The sequence below is a fragment of the Lissotriton helveticus genome, chromosome 1_1 (assembly GCF_964261635.1).
Source record: "Lissotriton helveticus chromosome 1_1, aLisHel1.1, whole genome shotgun sequence".
NCBI classification, from domain to species: domain Eukaryota; kingdom Metazoa; phylum Chordata; class Amphibia; order Caudata; family Salamandridae; genus Lissotriton; species Lissotriton helveticus.
In genome coordinates, this window is record NC_136057.1 from 1,353,086,624 (window position 1) to 1,353,105,339 (window position 18,716).

An 18,716-nucleotide genomic window follows, 5' to 3' on the forward strand; every position below is an offset into this window, starting at 1 on the left:
TATGCTGGTACAAGTATTTTGTAGTTTCTTGAGTAAATCCTCTGTGGGGTTTTGTTGTTCAATTGTTACTTATTAGAATGTGTGCTTTATCTGTGTTTATTTTTATATTTGGTTTTTGTTTTGATTTCCTTTAGTATTTTTTCATTAGGGACATTAAATGAGGAGGGAGATGTTTTATGAGCTTCAGTCTGGTTATGTGTCCTGACTAGCTGTTTGTTAGGACCATTCAAGAATCTTGATAAGTATGAGGTCAAGGATTCTAGAATGGTGTTGTGTAGTTAGAATCATAAGGACAGAGAAGTTGAGCTGGGTGGTGGCGATTGTTGCTGTGGCCCTGTAACACCATTTACAGTGGCGATTCCCTGTCCAGGGCTTCGGGCTGTCCCCCTCGCCCCTTCATTTTCACCCTCCAAAGTCCAAATTAGTTTGACTTTGGTATGCCTTTTTATAAAACAAGCAATGCACAGATACACAGGCTGAGAGTTGCACTCACTCCAGCCTCACTTAAGATCTGATTTTGAGTTTGGCAATCTCCCAGCGGGCCACCACACCTACTCCCCACTGGCAGACTGCCAAACACGTTTGCACTCTGCCTGCCAGATTTGAAGTACATTCATGGTCTGGCGGTCGGTGCTGAGGCGGTCCCATGGTGGTGCTGTTCTAAGTCTCATATGTGAGCCTTAGAAAGATTTGTGTAGATTGGCCTTAAAATATACACCATCACGAGCTCTCCGCTCCATGACACAAGCTAAATTTGTCGTTCCTAGAGTTAAGCGAGTACGCATGGGTGGACGCTCTTTTTCCTACCTGGCTCCTGTTCTGTGGAACACCCTTCCCCTTAACTTGCGGTTGGAATCGAACTACCTTAAATTTCGTAGGGGAGTAAAATCTTGGCTCTTTGATCAGTAGTTCTTCCTTCCTTTTAAGTCTCAGTCTTCTTAATTAAATCCAAGGCGCCGGGAAACCCTCTGGGTAGCTGTTGCGCCATATAAATGCACAAAATAAATAAATAAATAAATAAAAGGCATTGCTATGGGACCACCAAAACAATTGCTGTCTACGCGAGACCTAAAAAATGTGTTGCTCCATCTCCTCCACATCCTGAGTGGACACAGCCTAAGTGGACATTGATTCCACTTTGACCTAGTGCTCCCAGGAGCTCCGCCGCGACGCAGGAGAACAGCCGCCGGTATTAGCTGTCAAAATGTGTGATTGTACTGGGCCCTGTTTATGCATTTAAGTTGCTAGGAAATACCACAGCATTAAAGCCAGTTATTCTAACTCTGTGAAAGTGCTTCACTTGCTGATTGAGTGGAACGCTTTGTGGATGCTGTGATTAGATCATTAGGTTGAGCATTTGAGACCTCTTGTATATACTTTAGTATTTACTTATATGTGTATGTTCTTTGTGGGCTCTGGAGATCAGCCCTAGGACTTTTCTTTTTCTGCTTAGGGACTTTGTTTCTGTTCAACTGCCACTATTTAACTGTCTTGATAGAAAACGACTAGTAGATGTCAGTAAAATACCAGAATTGCTTTCTGCTTGTTCAACTGCCTCTATTTAACTGACTTTATAGAAAACGATCAGTAGAGGTCAGTAAAATACCAAAATTGCTTTCTGCCGAGGGGCTTTCTTTTTTAAATGTTTCTGGCTACTGCCTCTATTTAACTTTCTAGATGGAAAACAACCAGCAGCGGTCAGTAAAATACCAGAATCACTTTAGCATTCTGTAGATTCCAGTCCATAGAAATTGGCTACCACGAGCACCCGTAGACAGTAATATTTTTCTCAAATCTTGTATTTTCTGTGATATGACCACTGAAGGCCCAGATTTTATATTAAAAACAGAGCTTTGGACTATACCAGGGGTCTCCAACCAGTCGATCGCGAGCTACCGGTAGCTCGCCGACCCTTTAGGAGTAGCTTGCGCTGCTATCTAATTAGTGGGACGTCATCTAGGCATTTTATTTTGTAACCCTTCGTTCTCTTTGAAAGCTATCAGCCCTTGCCCGCCCTCACACAAACCAGGTGCTCTGATTGGCTGAAGTGAGCTTAGCTGGGGTGGGGCGGGCTGAAGAATGTGACGTTCTTCCTCTTAGTCTACGCCACCTCTCTTTTCCAGGCTGGCACGGCGCTTCGCATTTACTCTCCGTTTGGGCCTCCCGGAGCAGCTGTGAGGTAAGTGGGCCCCTGACTAAGCATTAGCAGAATCGGTAACATCGACTCACTTGCATGCAAGGCCCTTTCATTTTAACGTTGGCTGCCACGGCGCTTTCTAAATGTTCCTTGCTTGGAACGTATGTGTATTTGTGAAGTGTAATCAACATATTTCCATCTGCATGTGAAGTCAACAACCAGGTCGCAGCAGTTATTTGATTTCTGAGGTTTACAATAAGCCCTATTACTCCCAATAGTAATAAAAATAAGTTGCAATTGTTAGTGAAATGCGATCGTTTACAGATTTATATGGTAGGAGTTATCAGTGCATGGCTTTCCATGAAATGAGCAGCAAGTTACAAACTTTTTCTTCACAAAATACAGTAATCCTTTTTAAGTCTTTTTAAGATCTGTAACCTTGGAGTATGCAAAGCTGAAATTCCCAGAAGAATTTTACATAAAATGATGCTGTGGAAACTTTTACAATTGTTGCAAGGAGCTAAAATTATATAGTTTACAGTTTGATCCTCCTTCGGTAATTAAGCGCAGTGGCAGGCAACGTTAAAATTAAAACTCCTTTCAGGAACTGGGGAGATATCGCAGTGGCAGCCTGTGTTAAAATGCAATGTTCTTGTTTACACTAATCCGCTTTCACTGACTTTACCACGCTTTCATTTCCCTTGCGCAGTAGTCAGTGAAAGCGGCTCAGTGCATGCAAGTAACTGATTTTAACATCAGCTGCCACTGTGCTTTACATTTAAATAAAGCGCGTGGCAACCGACGTTAACAAGAAACTTCTTTGCAGGCACTGACGGTTACCACGGTGCCAGGCAATATTAAATCCTATGTGTTTGCCTGCACTGAACAGCTTTCATAGTCATGTAAAGACAAATATATAGCGCTGTGAAGTAATAGTGAAAGCCTTTCACTGATTACTTCACCGCGCTATATATTTGCCTTTACATGACTGTGAAAGCTGTTCTGAGCATGCGAGGACCTTTGATTTTAACATCAGCTGCCACGTGCTTTACATCTGCCTTAACAGTGTGTTGCATCCTGCTTTCATTTCTTCTCTGTCCTTTTTTAGTGTTTGTCATTACTTGCTCAGCAGGCATCTATGATGTCACATAGTGTTCCAATTGTGTATGCTTGAAAGCAGGGACAGTTACATCTGAGGCTGAGCTGGAGTCCATCTGCTCCTGGTGGGGTTTCTATTATTGGATCTACTTTATTCTATTTTATCTTCCTGACCTGAATCTTATCTTCAATAAACCTAATCTGTTTCATATACTGGACTTAAAGACTTCAATTTGTTACAATTTTGGCGACGAGGGTGGCAAAAGTGGCAGTGGCAGCCGATATTCAAATTAAAAGTCCTTACATAGGGTTTGAGCAGGTGGAGATTAAGGAGTCTACTATCTTTGTATGTGTGTTGGCCTTTCTATTAATTATGTTCTGTTCAAAAAAGACTTCAGGCAAGATGTTTATCCAGCTATAGAGTTGAACCGGTATTTGCATTGACTCTCGTCTTTGCCATTCTTCTGCTTTCTAGATGAGTCTAAATGGCTCGTACTTTTGCCTAGAATGCATTTCCCAATAATTTGAAGGCCTGTATGGAGAAAGTATTGCCACCATTTTATTGTATGCTGGAATTATTAGAATACCCTGTGCTAGCCTGCATATATAACGTAATGTAAATTGGTCAGTGGGTTACTACTTTTGTCAGAGAGACCATATTGTTACTAGCTCTTTATGAGTTAAAATCCTAATGTAGAACAGTGAGCAAGTAACTGTTATCAAAGAGCTGCATGAAAACTGCAAGGCATAGGGCTGGCTGGACCGTTTCCCCCAGTTTTTCATTATCCTAATGTTGCAAAAAAGGTTCATTTGGGTAGAAATCAATTCTTATCATTAAAGAGAATCCCCCAACCATGGTGTTAGGTTTTAAATTCTATGTTTCTGCCTCTCCTGTCCAAGCACTCTTAAACTATCTTGCCTACCAGTATGGATGACCTATGACTCCTATACTTTCTTGTCCTCTGCCTTATGTAACATTTCACTGATAGATTGTCTCTGTGTGACGTAAAGTGTTCTGACACCTTACATTGGTAGGAGTGGTGCTATAAAACGAATTAAATGCATCTGAGAGAGAGTGGTTAAGTATTTTGTTCAAACCACAGTATGGGCTTGGAAGAAATTAGGCTTAAAGTCAATGAAACTGGGCGTCGGCGGGTCTCTCGGAAAAATACGCGAGTTGCTTGGGGTTTAGTAGCTCACGACAATTTTCACTGACCAGAAGTAGCTCTCACAACGCAAAAGGTTGGAGCACCCTGGACTATACCATTTCCCTCTGCAAGGCAATATTTCTCTCCATGTGTTACCATACCTGGCATCTCATGCAGTTTGGTGCTTACTTTCCCTCCATGTTAAAGAACAGTAGATGTTTCAGCACCCAGGTTAATGTGCCGCATAGCTAAATACATATAAGGTCCCAAAGGCGAGACCGATTGCATTGCAAATGCTTGTTTTTAATTTCCTTTCAGTAGTGCTCTGTTTATGTTCCAGTGTTAATTAAAAACATATATCTAGACAATTTAATCCCTGGCAAAAGTGAGCCTCCCACTCCTTTGCACGTACTAAAATATTAAGTCAAAATTGTTAAAACTGCATCCTGCAGTAGCAACTAATCAGAAGGGTTGAGCCTCGATGGTGTTTATTCAGGTATTGTCCTCTTTAATAGATTCCCGGGAATGGGCAAAGTTTGTATCCATTATTCTGTGTATTGACCCTCACGAAGAGTATATATTGTCCATAGTTACTGGCTTTTCATAGGGTGTCAGAGAGAGAACAATTGTACACTTTGCCAGAAAAGCAGGCATGCATTCACTTCTCCTACAGCATACACAACAGATATACACATACATAACACACCATACACAAAATACTGGGTAGACACACCAAAGAAATATTCTAAACACAGAAAATACTGGCATGTATCAGGCAATATGAGGGATAAAGTGCCCCCTAGCACACATTATAAGGATATTGCGAATCACTGAGAAGTTCCATGACCAAATAGAACAACAAGGCTGAAAGATAACTTACTTCATAAGGTTATGTAACTCTTCAGTGACTTGCAATATTCTTATCATGTGCGGTAGGGGATACTTTATCCCCTTATAATACATGATCACAACATTACCTTTCCCCAAGCCACTTGAATTCTTGGTGCATAGCTCTTTCATATGAGAGAGATATCATGTTTACAAAAAGTGAAGAATAAACATAAAATCACTAGTGCAAAATGAAACACATAAAAAAAGATATTAGATAGTTAAAAAAGATATTTGAAGCAGTTAAATAGAAGTCAGTTCTTTAAAGGCACAGTAGAAACAAGCAGAAGGATTCTAACTTCTATAATTTCCCAAGGATTTCAAAAAATCGAGATGTTGCCATAAATATCTCTTTTGTGCTTGGTACTAAAGCAGAAGAAAGAAAAGCAACGTTGTGTTTTTGTTGTTTTAAACAACGGCTTTAATTATGCACCAATACCTGCCTTGCCTTTCCCATCGACTGCTGCCTCTGGAAGCAGGCATTGTGACCTCGGAACTCAAATGTAATAGGTTATTAATGTTGAGTTCTGATGTCAATTCTTTATAATCGGCGACTGTGTGAGTCACAAGTCGTCGATTATACAGAAATTAGAGACGCAATTTCATGCAGGGATTGCAGAATCCCATGTAATAAAATTGTATTTTAAACCGAAGCAATCCCTTAAACCCTTTTCCACCTGTGAGCCCTCACTAGACTGTATCAGGTTCCATGCCAAAGATCAAGAGATTCTTGATTTAAAAATATTTGGCGGTTTTCAGTGATATGCCGCATCTGTAACACCTTGTGAAGCTTAGTGAATATCGCTGTGTCACACGCTACACATGAGTTGCCAAATGAAAATATAAATGCCATGATCCTATATCATGCACTGCGCACTCTGATTACTATTTCAACAATGTGGGAGGCGCTGTGCTCTAGAAGTCTCCGCAGTGTCTAAAACAAGCATTTGCCATGCAATAGGTCCAACATTTGTTGAATTTAGAGCAGTTGGAGTTGAAAATAACTAGACAGAAGGACCAAAGCAGCAAACCAGGTCATGCACAACGATTCATATAGTTCCTAATACATAGTGGTGCAAACTCTTCCAACATCCGCTGCCCTGGGATGCGTGATTAAAGGAAATATAGAACAAAGCAGAAGGTGCACTCTCAAAAAAGTCAATATCAAAAAAATTTTTTGCTTATTTGTATAAATTCTTCTTTATTCCAAAATTCTTTTTGACATCTTAGGCACAGCCAACGCGTTTCGTTCCTTTCTTGGTTTTTGGAACTTCGTCAGGGCGGAAATTTTGATAAGCTCAAGACTCCAAAAGGGTAGATTCAAAGTGTCTAGTGGATCCGAATAGTGATCTGTACAGGTCGGACGTACGCTCTCAAGGGTGAGAGATGGCGTTTATCCGCCTGTGGATCCTGAAGATAACTTGTGTCTCACGTTGAAAGATTAAAAACCTGTGATAGGGTATCGGACATCCAGCTCTCGGCATACGCGGCGTTCTGTTCCAAAAACCAAGAAAGGAACGAAACGCGTTGGCTGTGCCTAAGATGTCAAAAAGAATTTTGAAATAAAGAAGAATTTATACAAATAAGCAACATTTTTTGATATTGACTTTTTTGAGAGTGCACCTTCGGAGTTGAAAATAACAATGTTTTTTACATTTGTGTTATTTGAAGTGGAGTTATTATATTTGCATAGCTCTATTGCCAATGGTATAAAAAAGCAATGCAATCGGTCTCGCATTTGTTGTAGTTATTGCTAATATAAATGCCAATGTTTTTACCTAGCCAGGTTCGCTGGGTGCAGTACCATATGTGGTCAAAAGAGGTCCCATGAGACCTCTTTTGGCCACATATGGTACTGCACCCTGCAAAGTTGGAGTTATTGGCATTATGAATGGAAATGTTTTATGCCTAGCCATGTTGCAGGGTGCAGTACCATATGTGACCACAAGCAACATATGTATCATGTAGAAGATATGGTGAGACCACCCTAACCATAATGCCTTGCATGAAAGAAAGTACCACAAGTACATTCAAATAGCTATGTCCACTGGACATAGAGGCAAAACATTATGCAGGTCTTCTATTAGAGGACCTAAGGTTATGGGTAAAGGACAATAAGCTCCTGCCAATGAACCAGACAGGGTTTGTGGCACACTCAGGAACCCGTACAAACTTGCTAGCAATAACAACTGTAGTCGATAGGGCAGCTGCAACCTCAAGATTAGTTCATTGCTGCTTTGTCGACTTCAAGGCAGCATTCGATAGAGTCCCCAGGGAGGCCCTATGGGCCAAACTAAAGATGTGGGGGATTCCAGAGAAACTACTAGAGGGAATAATTCAGCTCCACACTAGGACGTGGGTGCGGGTGAAGCTGGGGACCGGCACACATCTCTCACGGAAAATAATGACAACTAGAGGAGTGAAGCAGGGATGTGTGCTGGCCCCCCTCCTTTTTAACTTATTTGTAGCAGATCTGTCAGCTGTCCTAGACGACACTAATAGTCACTCTCCGAAGGTGGGCGGCATGACTCTAAGCAACCTCTTATATGCCGACGACCTGGCTCTCTTTAGTTTAACCAGGGTAGGGTTGCAAAGACTCCTCGATAAACTGTTCAATTATACGATCAGCAACCAACTCGAGGTTAATCTAAAGGCCAGGGACAGACTAATTTGCATATAGCCAGGTTCTGAGCTGGGATGGGGCAGTGAGCTAAATAACGGTGATGGATCAAGCCCTGATCTTTGGACTGGGTAAGAGTGGTCTGCTTAATTCAGACACTCTGTTCATCACCACCCCCTTTTCTGAATCGTTTTTGGCCACTATAGGTGTGGCAGGGTATACTCAGACATGAGTCCCTTGCTCACTGCTCCATCAGGATTCAAGCAAGCCGGGCCGACGAGGCTGAAATGCCAGAAACCGGTCCCCGGTAGCTTGTCTCCTTTCTGGTGAAGAATTGGCTTGGTAGTTTGGTCTGCCCTGTTCCCATGATGCACTGGGCCAGGGACAGACTAATTTGCATATAGCCAGGTTCTGAGCTGGGATGGGGCAGTGAGCTAAATAACGGTGATGGATCAAGCCCTGATCTTTGGACTGGGTAAGAGTGGTCTGCTTAATTCAGACACTCTGTTCATCACCACCCCCTTTTCTGAATCATTAACCAAATGTCAGCAAGCGATTTGTGGGCCCTAAACTCAGGCCAGATAGCATTTAAAAAAGCTATAAAAAAAGTGTGAGAATGACTTCTCGTCTCACTGACAAAGCACTCTTTCTGAAACGTAGCCACGCCTGGGTCACGATAAATTCCTACAGACACCCGGTCCCAGCCTGCTATCTGGCCAGCACATATCCATTACACCTGAAACGCGGCCTTATTGCCATCAGACTGGGTGACTGGCGTTTCTTGCAGGATTTACCATCATGGTGACGTACATCGGAAGATCTCTCTTGTAGAGGGTGTGGGGAAACAGCGGAAACCATGTTGGATGTAAGCTGCTTTTGCCCAGCCCTTAACATAGAACGCAGGTCTGGATTAAAATCAGAATGGAATAGGCTGGGTGTTCGGTCCTGCAGGCAAGCCATCATGGCAGCTTTGAACCTGGAAAACACAGTGCTAAACATAAAATTTACAAAATTTATCTTGCGAGCATATCACATCTTCAACCTAAGGAGACCATGCTAAAGTGCCCCTTTTTTTTTTCCCTCTCACCGAAAACAGTATTAACTGGCATTATTCTTAGCAATGTTAGACATAATTTGGTTATATTCATGCAAGCTGGCGTCTTGTTTCAATTTTTGTGATTTTAAAATACACTACGAGATAAAATTCCTGTTTTTATAATGTTTGTTAATGGATTGTGCCTTTATATCTACACTCGTGTTGTTATTCCTAGAAGTTTTTATTCTAATATTCGGTCAGGCTGTGAATCTGTAAATTCTTTTAAAGATATGTTTTATATCTAAATAAAGATCATTATTATTAGCTATGTCCACATATACAATTAGTAGCTTTGAAATGTGACAATAGCATTATTACATTAATTCCAGGTTAGTTTGTACTCTGTGTAGAGCTAATGAAGGGACATTTATAGAAGGTCTCATACAAATGTGAGGTGTGCTTGTGAGTAAAGTAACCACTGCCATCCTTGCTTAGGACCAATCGTGTGCCCTACCTGAAGCCCTTTAAGAAAATTGTGCTCTGAAGCTGTAATCAAAACCTAGAGAGTAACAACACATGTAACAGGGGATGTCCTTATGGGAGGTTACGTGAAGAGACAAGGCAGTACTAAGGAGAGATACTAAGCCTATTGACCAAAATAAGCCACCATTTACAAACGAGAGGGATAGGAGCCTATTAAAAAGACGGGCAGAAAGTGGGCAGAGCGTTATGCCCATATCCTGGGTTGATTGCATTCAGGAGCTAGCAAAATTAAGTGATTGTGTTATATCTGAGAGAAGTATTTTTCCATTATTCAGTGGAAATTCATGTCTAATTGTGTAGCAAGGAGAACAACAAAAGCATACCAGATTCACTATGAAGTCATTGTAATTTTTTAATAATCTTATTGAAAAGTGACACACATGTGGCCGATGTGCTGTCATGTGAGTGATTGGTCAGAGGGCTACACCCGGCTGAAAGCAGTTTTGGTTGTTAGCTTAATACTTTTGAAGGAAGGAGGCAATAAAATAAAATAATTGCATTTGTTCCTTTGATATGCATAGATATACACAGTGTATTAATGAAAGAACCAAATTAAATTATTTCTGGATATTGCAATCACAAATAAACATTTAAAAATTGTTAGAAGTGTATTTGGGCTTATAGTAAGTTAGCAATCTTTAAATGATCTATGGATGTGACATCTTTTTTGCTTGTGTCTAGGCTGCACTGAAAACCATAGATCGGGCTGTGGACAGTACATTGGATCTCTCTTCACTCTATTACCATCATCCACTGTTCCTCAAGTTTTTTCTGCGCTATCCCTTGCTAGCAGATCATTTTGGTCACTGGATCTTGGAACTTTGGCTGTCCAATGAAGATTATAGGCAGAGTGATGAGATGGACATATTGTGTGAACTTCCAAAAACAGCCGATTCTGCACTTGTTTCACCAGACAGTTTGGATGTCTTTCTTCAAATTTTATCTGATAACTCTACAGCCATATTGACTCTTCTGGTAAGTAGGCAGTCTGGTCTGCTACATTAATACTCACCTCTACCTAGATGCTCACATAATACAATGCAATGGACTAAAATGTGTGTCAAGATATTTTGGCAGTGGCCCACATTATAATCACTCCCTGACTACCTTAACAGAATAGAGATGCACTGTCCTATGTGTATTTCAGCAAGAGGCTGTTTAGGTAGATAATGTTCTTTAAAAAGAGTGGCTAACCTTAAATGTTTTGGGCAGTTACATAAGTTTTGCATGAAAACCCTTAATGACCTGAATTGAACTGAACAGGGGTATGTGTGAGGTGCTGGTACTTGATACACTGGCAAGCATAATAATTCCCACCTAAGCATAACCATGCCTACTTTCTTTGGTCAGCTTATCACCCAATGTTTCGACTTGATTGGTCTAGGTGAGATTCCTTGATAATATGTCCCTGTAAATGCTGAAGCTGGCAAGGTTTCTAAAGATTATGTTTATTGTTTATCACAATCTGATAGAGACATCCAACTGCATATTCCTTACCTTTGAATTCCCCCAGGCATCAGACTGGACCTGGAAGATTATTGGTGAGCAGTAGACCTGCGTGCTGGTAGGTGGCGTCGGCAGCTCCTTGTGGCCTTGTCTGCGTCGGAAGTGCGTCTGCATCACCTATATATGCACAACCTTGACGTGCTGTCGTCAGTTCTTTCCTTTCTGCGCCAGCCAGCGCAGGTTCAAGATAAGAGCTACCCGTCTGCAGTTTTTGACAGGATTTCAGCGTTGTTTTGTCATTATTTTTTTAGGTTTCCTAGTGGTGTGTCAAAGAATGTAGTCGGGGAAGACAGGTTTTAAACCCTATGGCACCTGTCACCATGCCAAGTTGGTGATGGAACCGCACAACTCCAATTTGTGCTCCGGCTGCTGGGCCACGGCACCAAAGGCTTTGAGGGAGCGGTTCCTGAAGCTGCGCACGGCCCAGCATGAGACTCCGCGGAAGTCATGGTCCCACTCGAGAGGAAGGTCTCAAGACTGTTCCAGAAGTCCTAAGTCTGCTTCATCCCACTCCAAATTGTCGGGGCACTCGGGTAAGAGGCACAAAAAACACAATAAGTCGAAGCATGATTCAACTTCTCCTTGTCCGTCGGCTGACACGACAAAGAAACATGCCGTTTGAGGCCTGGATCCTCAGAACCTGCGTCTGGGCTTGTCCGCGCCTTCCTTTTTTTCCAGGAGCCAGAGTGACCGGAACAGGTAATCCAAAAGGCTGGCTAGCTTGATTAAGAAAATGTTTTCTTCTGCCTGCCTTGCATTGTGGTTAGTAACAAATGCATGCTGAATGGACCACTATTCCCACACACTGTGGGAAATGGTTGCGCAAGTGCTGCCACAGGTCCTGTAGGAGGCCCGGACCATTCTCTCTCAGGTGGTTACAAACGGGAGAGACGCAACTAAGTTCACTATAAGCTGTGGCTTGGACATGACTGACTCACTAGGCAGAGCGATTTCATCGACCATGACACTCAGAACATCTGGCTTTTCTGGGGATGTCCAGACTTCCCTCATGGACCTGCCCCTTCGAGGGCACCCGTCTCTTTGGAAACAAGACAGACACTGTGCTGGAGCACTGTGAGAAGTTGGCCTATTATATGATGTACACTTATGTAAATGGACACCTTGCACCAGTCCAGACAACCCTTATGGTGATTTAGGAGGTCTTAGACAACCTTAGAAAGCTCTCTAAGTGGTAGGTGTGGAAAGCAGCCTTCAGGCCTAGTCCAGAGGGAGTGTAAAGCAGCTTGAGAATGCAGTCTTATAGTATAGATTAAGTGAAAAATAACCACATAAGGTATTTATAAAAAATCTATATTTATTCTATAATACTCTCTAACACATACAACTATCTCCTACCTAGAGATAGGCAAAATGCACACATTAATTTGCAAGAAATCACAGTAAATAGCACGAAATACACAGTGGGCCCCAAGGGGGGACCAAACTATATACTAAGAAAGTGGTATTAGAACCACGACTGGAGTCAAGACAATGTTGAGAGGCTGTAGAAGTACTGGAGACCCACGGAACCCCCCAAGATGACTGACTAGGAGCCCCACAGAGAGCGTATGCAGTGTGAGTATACAACCGCGTGCTCCGTACAAGTCTACGTCTAAGTTGCGGTTATATTTTTGAAAATAAAGTACCCTTCCCAGTGAACCCTGAAGAAACCCTGTGGAAGACAGAAGATTGGAGAGCCATCCCACCTGTGGATACCCTAGTACCTATGTTACCTACACCAGGGAAGTCGGGTGTATACGTGTGAAGTGGTGTCGGAAACCACTGTTATTTCAAATGAAGGACTTCAGGAAAGTGCCGCTGCTGGAAGAGGAGAAAGTATCCGGCGGAATCTGAAGGTGGATTCTAGACGAGAAGTACCTGCAAGCAGAGGGGACAGAGTCTACGTCGCTCATGAGTGACAAGGAGACTTGGAAGACGAATGCCCTCGGATGTCGAGTGTTGCAGGAGAGTAGACGAGGACTTTGACTCTGCAGCTGTGAGGACCAGGCAATGCTTAGGAAGACCAGGAGCCGTGCACGAGCTGTCCCACAAAGGATGTTGAGGGCTGAGGGGTCGGTGTACCGGCGATAGCACCAACAAGCCTTGGCAAATGCAACCAACACAGGAGCTGAAGAAGGAGCAACGTCAGGACCAGCAAGGTCCAGGGGACTCACCAAAAGCAGGAGAGTCAGGGCAGTCCCCGAGCATTCAGGGGAGCCCAAGAGAAACAAAGGTGACCCTCAAATGGACCCACAGCCCTGAGGAACTGGAGTCGCAAGAGGACCTCAAGCAGCTCACCAAAAGATGCAGGCCACGAGGCACATGATGCGGTGTGGCTAACAATTCTGGTCACAGGAGATGCTAGAGGTTGGGGCTACTTGGGCCCCAAAAATCTTCTTGGAGATAAGTCTACAAGGGTAAAGCAGACCTCGGGAGCTGTGGAAAACCACCACCTGTTGTAGTGTAGGTCCTATATTACCAATAGGGTCTGCGCATTGGAATAATATATCCTATAGATATGACGTAGGACTTAGGTCAGTAGGTCTCTATCGAATATACTAAACTTAATTGTGAGTGCCAGCTAGCTCAAAGGTCACTAGAAACTTTCTTGAATACACAAGAAGGGATTCGTTTCTGACATCCACATAAGCATGACAATTTTGTTTCCCTAGGACTGGAAAATATCTTCAGAGTCGTGGAAACTATAGATAACTATTTTACTCAATCAATCGTGCATGCTTCCTTTCTACAGAGTTGCAGAGAAATAGTGAAACATGCGTTTTCAATAAAAGGTTTATTGAACAGTCTTCTTTCTCATGCAAGAGAGGTGAACTGCTTCAATCGTTAGGCAAAATGCAAAGTATAATGCGTACAGCGAGAATAGTATTATAAAATAATACTGTAATTGCATTGTATGGTTTCTAAGCCATATAAAAATACATACATAAATAACATAGGCTAAAATACTCAACTGGTGCTTCTAAAATAAGCCTACCCCAATGTACCTAACCTAGGTCTAGGACGAGGGAAGAAGTAAGTATTGTTTAGCATAAGTTTTAGTTCTGCCAAGAATTGCCAAAGGTTTCTCTAGGTTCTAATCAGCTCCATACCTTAGAATGAAGGAGGTCTGGTATCTCTGTCTCAGGACTCGAATTCCCAACACCCCACAAGGGGAGTCAGAAAGACTGGAGCTGGATTTCTCGGCAGAGGAGGGCAGCTTCCTGATCAGTGCGTCAGCTTGGAGAGTCGGCTTCCTTCGGCACTTGCTGTAGCGAGCTGCATCGGGCAAGTAGGTCGTCGAACTGCACCGAGCCACCGTACCTTGCTATAGCAAGTGAAGGTATATTTATACCTTGAAGGTGTTTAGGAATGCCATGTTTGACATAGATTCGGGCATATGAACGTCATGAATGAACCCCTAGGGAATAATTGTTCATTGTAAAGTAACTGAGCTCTTGGAGAAATCAATATTCAAGCAAGGGAAAGTCCCTAACGGCTTAAGCTGGTTTTCCAAGAAATCGTTGTGACGTTTTGGTGAACGAATGGAAGTAGCCATGCCTTTATTTGGGTAGCATGGGCTATGCCTAAATAAGGGCTTGATTTCTATGCCTATATAAGGGCAACACGAATTGTACCTACATAAAGGCATGAATCAGGAAAATTCATTCGGAATCTAAAACGCCATACAACACCCACTCCACTTTCTTATGAACGACATTACCAAGTTCTAAACACGTTAAACATATCTAAACATGATGTGTTAAAACCCACCCAAAACACGTAAAAATGCAATGGTACTGGTTGTACACAAAAGCGCATTGGTGCTGTACGCATTAAAAGCAATGGTTCATTCTAAGCATATAATTGACATTTGTAAATGCTGTCTGAATGAATCACGAAAATAAATTTATGAAATGGCTCGTTAATGCAGAATAAAAAAGGTGCAGAAACAATTTCATGACAGATTACATAAAACTGTTTGTGTTTGTGGACAAGGTCAAATATTGTCTTCTGGAAGTTTTCAAAGAATTCTTGTTCTCTATGAATAGTTTGTGCCAAAAAGGGTAAAAATAGAAATGTGGGAAAATAAAATTAATCATAGAAAAAAGAGTCCCAAAGTTAGAACCTTGTTTTGAAAAATGAAGGTTGAATTCAAAGTTTCTCAGAACACTGTGTGCCAAATAAAAATTTGATTACAAAAATTAATCATAGGAAAAAGAGTGCCAAAGTTAGAACTTTGTTTTAAAAAATGAAGGTCGAATTCAAAGTTTCTCAGAACACTGTGTGCCAAATCAAAAGTCAGTGTCATTGTTTGGAGAAAATATTAAATCTTCTAAGTCTGTTAAAAAGTCGTCTACCATTGTAGGTGAAAGTTGGATTACCTCGTTTAGAAGACTAACCGCACATAGATGTGAAGCATCACCGTCAGCATTGGTCGCATTAGCAATGTTCGTAGTGGATGATACCTGTGTGCCTGTTTCCTCTCGTACCTCACCGTCAGCATTTTGCGTCTGTGAGATCTCAATGAATGCCGTCATCAGAATTGGTAGCCGCTGGGGACAACACAGTGCATGGGCCGTTACTGGTTCAAGCAAAGTATCAACATCCGTTGGCATGACTGATGGGTGTGTGAGACAAAAGTCTAACACGCATTCTTCTCCGCATAGCAGGCAGCGCAGAACAGATAAGTTGCAATCTTGCTAAATTGGTCTGAATGATAGAAACCATGTGGTATTCAATTCTCTTAGACGAGGTAGTCCCAAAATTTGGACGATGCGCTCACGACACTTTATCGGCAGTAGAGTTGTCTCCAGGGCAGTTTGTAGTTAAGAGGGCATGTATCTCGGCAGAAGTCCTTGCAACTTGCAGATCATAGGTCTCTTTGGCCGAGGTCAGTGGCACAGTTTTTTGCAAAAGAATGGCTTTCATTCTACTTAAAGTATCAATTCCCATAGAAGAGATGTTCAGTGAAGGCAATAACGGCGACTCCCTGTCTGACTTGGTGTTTGGAAACAATACTTGCATACAGCAAGTGACCCTGGCTGACACAGTTACTAGATAGGGTAAACCTGGCAACATGCCGCAGCAGCTGTGATCGTTCAACATGAGGTAACTTCCATTGGAAAGTTGTCCAAACATTGGATCAATCACCGCAGCTGATGAACCTTGCAGGTGGCAGGATAAGTTGGTAGAAGAACCATTGCAGGCCTGTGTAAGTTTATACCCTGACAAAGGAGAGAACCGTTCAGTGCGTTTTCACAATTTCTAGCACTAAGAAACACTTCTCTCCCCCACTCCAACGTCTGTGTGTGTACGATAATTCCCAGGATGTCTTGATGTATTCTTTATCCAACCTTTCATATGTGCCTGCTGGTATATGTTTTAGGCAATACTGAAAATGGAAAATTGTAACAGACAGAGTGATTGTTCCATGTATAATCCATTCAGTGACTGGCTTTTCAGCGACTGTAAATGGCAATCTTTCCAGTTTTTCAATGCTCAGCACCATATAGTCTGCTCCCCTTCGTGTCAACTTGATCTGTTTATCAGTGAGATTGAATTCTGAAATCAGTGACGTAGTATTGATTAAACACCAAGGCACATAGCCTGAATGTAGGTTTTGTAACGTCCAGCCTAATAGCATGATAGAACGTAATTTCGACTGACCATGTTGCAACATGACCAAGTCCTGTTCCTTGATGTCTATGGTAGAAGATACTATGCTGTTCAAAGAATATATCCTGGACGACAGAGTTGTTAACCCATTGTCAACCACAGAGAGAGTTTTCTCTAAATTAATATGATCAATTTCTCTTATTCTTTCTGCAGTCTCTGCTTGCTTAATCTTCCATGCTTCATTATAAGCAGCAGAGATCCCGGCATATATATTAATCACCTAAAATCGTATAGTTAAAAAAGGAGGTGGTCTAGCTGTTGTATTCAGGCAAACAATACATATCACTAAAATTGACAACATCTCCATAAAGAATTGTGAGGCTCTTCTAACAAGATGCAATCCTACACCTTTATTGAACCTTAAAGTTTACACAGCTGTAGGCCTACAACCCACAGGGCCGGCCGCCATCACATTCATGCAGTCATCGTGCAGTATCATCAAATTGGAATCCGCATTTTATTTTATGTACCGTCACAGAACTGCTTCAATTAAAAGGTACTGTACAAGTATTAGTCTGCCAATAAGTACATGTTCTTGGTTTTCTAATTTTATCAAAACAACAATGAAACAAAGAAACTTAAGGAATCACATTGTGGTCATGCATTGTTAGTTATCGGTCGCCAATTGAGTGAAAAAGCATCTCCCAGGTGTCCCCTTCATCCGGTCCTCCCAACACTACATTCAAACCCGCTAGTGGGAGTGGTCAGGCTACCTCGGACGTAGTCCCCCTAGTGCCCCTTCCTACCTAACTCTCGAGTCTAACCTGTAATAGCTTGGTTTAGCCCGAGTTCCGTGGCCCCCCTGCCCTTGGGTTCTTTGGAGTCTATTACACCTCTTCCCCCTCCTCATCCGACAAGTCCTGATCATCTTCTGGCAAGGGATCACAAATCTCCCCCCTGTATACGTTCCACTTGGTCCAGATTTTATTCCACTTCCCCGGACATGCCCTGTTAGAGTACACCGCTCTCTCTGTCACCATAACCCTGTCCATGTTAAGGCACCATTGTGTCTTTGTTGGCACTTCTGCCGCTCCCCATTTCTGTGCGATATCTCGTTTTGCTACTATCAAGCCCACTGTGACCCAGAGTTGACCGTGTCTGGACAAATCAGTAGGTTCCCACACGTTTAATAGGCACCTTCGTGGTTCGGGTAGCAGTGAGATCTCTAGTGCCTGTGATAGTGTGCGCATTATTTGTCTCCAGAACTCCTGGATATGGGGGCAGTCCCATATGGTGTGATAAAACTTGCCCACCTCCCCGCACCCACGAAGGCAGAAAGGGTGTTGTGCTCTGTGGATGCGGTGTAACATAGTCCTAGTGTAGTATACTCTATGTAAAACTTTCAGTTGCACCAGTCTAAATCTTGCGGAGATGCCTACTTCCTTAGGTGACGCTATCGCCCCGTTCCATTCATGTTCGTCCACCTCACAGACGTCGCCCTCCCATTTTTCCTTTAATAGGGTCATGGGGTCTGACAAGTTGTTAAGCAGTTTACGGTATGTAAGTGATGTCGCACGCTCGATCATAAACTCAGTGAGAAGGCGGTCTTCAAGTGGGGATGATTCCGGCAACTCGGTGTCTGGGGGTATGGCAGCAAGTAACGCATGTTGTATCTGTATATACCTGTACCGTTCCCTCTCCCCCAGATCGTATAGCTCTCTCAGCCTGTCAAAAGGGACCACACCTCCCCTTTCCCAGAGATCCCCCACTGTAGATATCCCTATGGTATCCCAGTGTGAGAAGCCTCTGCTGTTTCTCATATTACCCAAGGCTTGAGAGTCCCACAGTGGCGTAAGTTTGGTTAATCTCCCCTTCCATCCTAACGCTGCTGTCGCCGTGTGCCACAGCGTCGCAGTTAGTCTGGTGGGTCCCACCAATTTGCGTAGTTTGCGCTGGTCGTATAGCGGAGCCAGCAGACTATCCGTGCCCAATTGTGCCCTATCTGCTCGGAACGCCGGTTCATTGTGCGGGGTGTGTAGCCAATGGTTGATGGATTTCAGTTGTGCCGCCCAATAATACAATTTCAGATTAGGCAACGCGATGCCACCATTGTACCAGCCCCTG

The 18,716-nt window shown here is 42.8% G+C and overlaps 1 protein-coding gene across 2 annotated transcripts in view; it reads left to right on the plus strand.

Annotated features, from left to right (window-relative positions):
• Window positions 1–18,716, plus strand: part of MEI1 (meiotic double-stranded break formation protein 1) — a 3,250,839-nt gene that overhangs the window by 2,194,051 nt on the left and 1,038,072 nt on the right. For both annotated transcript variants that reach the window (XM_078683295.1, XM_078683306.1), the window contains exon 20: window positions 10,152–10,445. In XM_078683295.1, coding sequence (XP_078539421.1) covers window positions 10,152–10,445 — 294 coding nt within the window. The remainder of the gene's footprint in view (window positions 1–10,151; window positions 10,446–18,716) is intronic.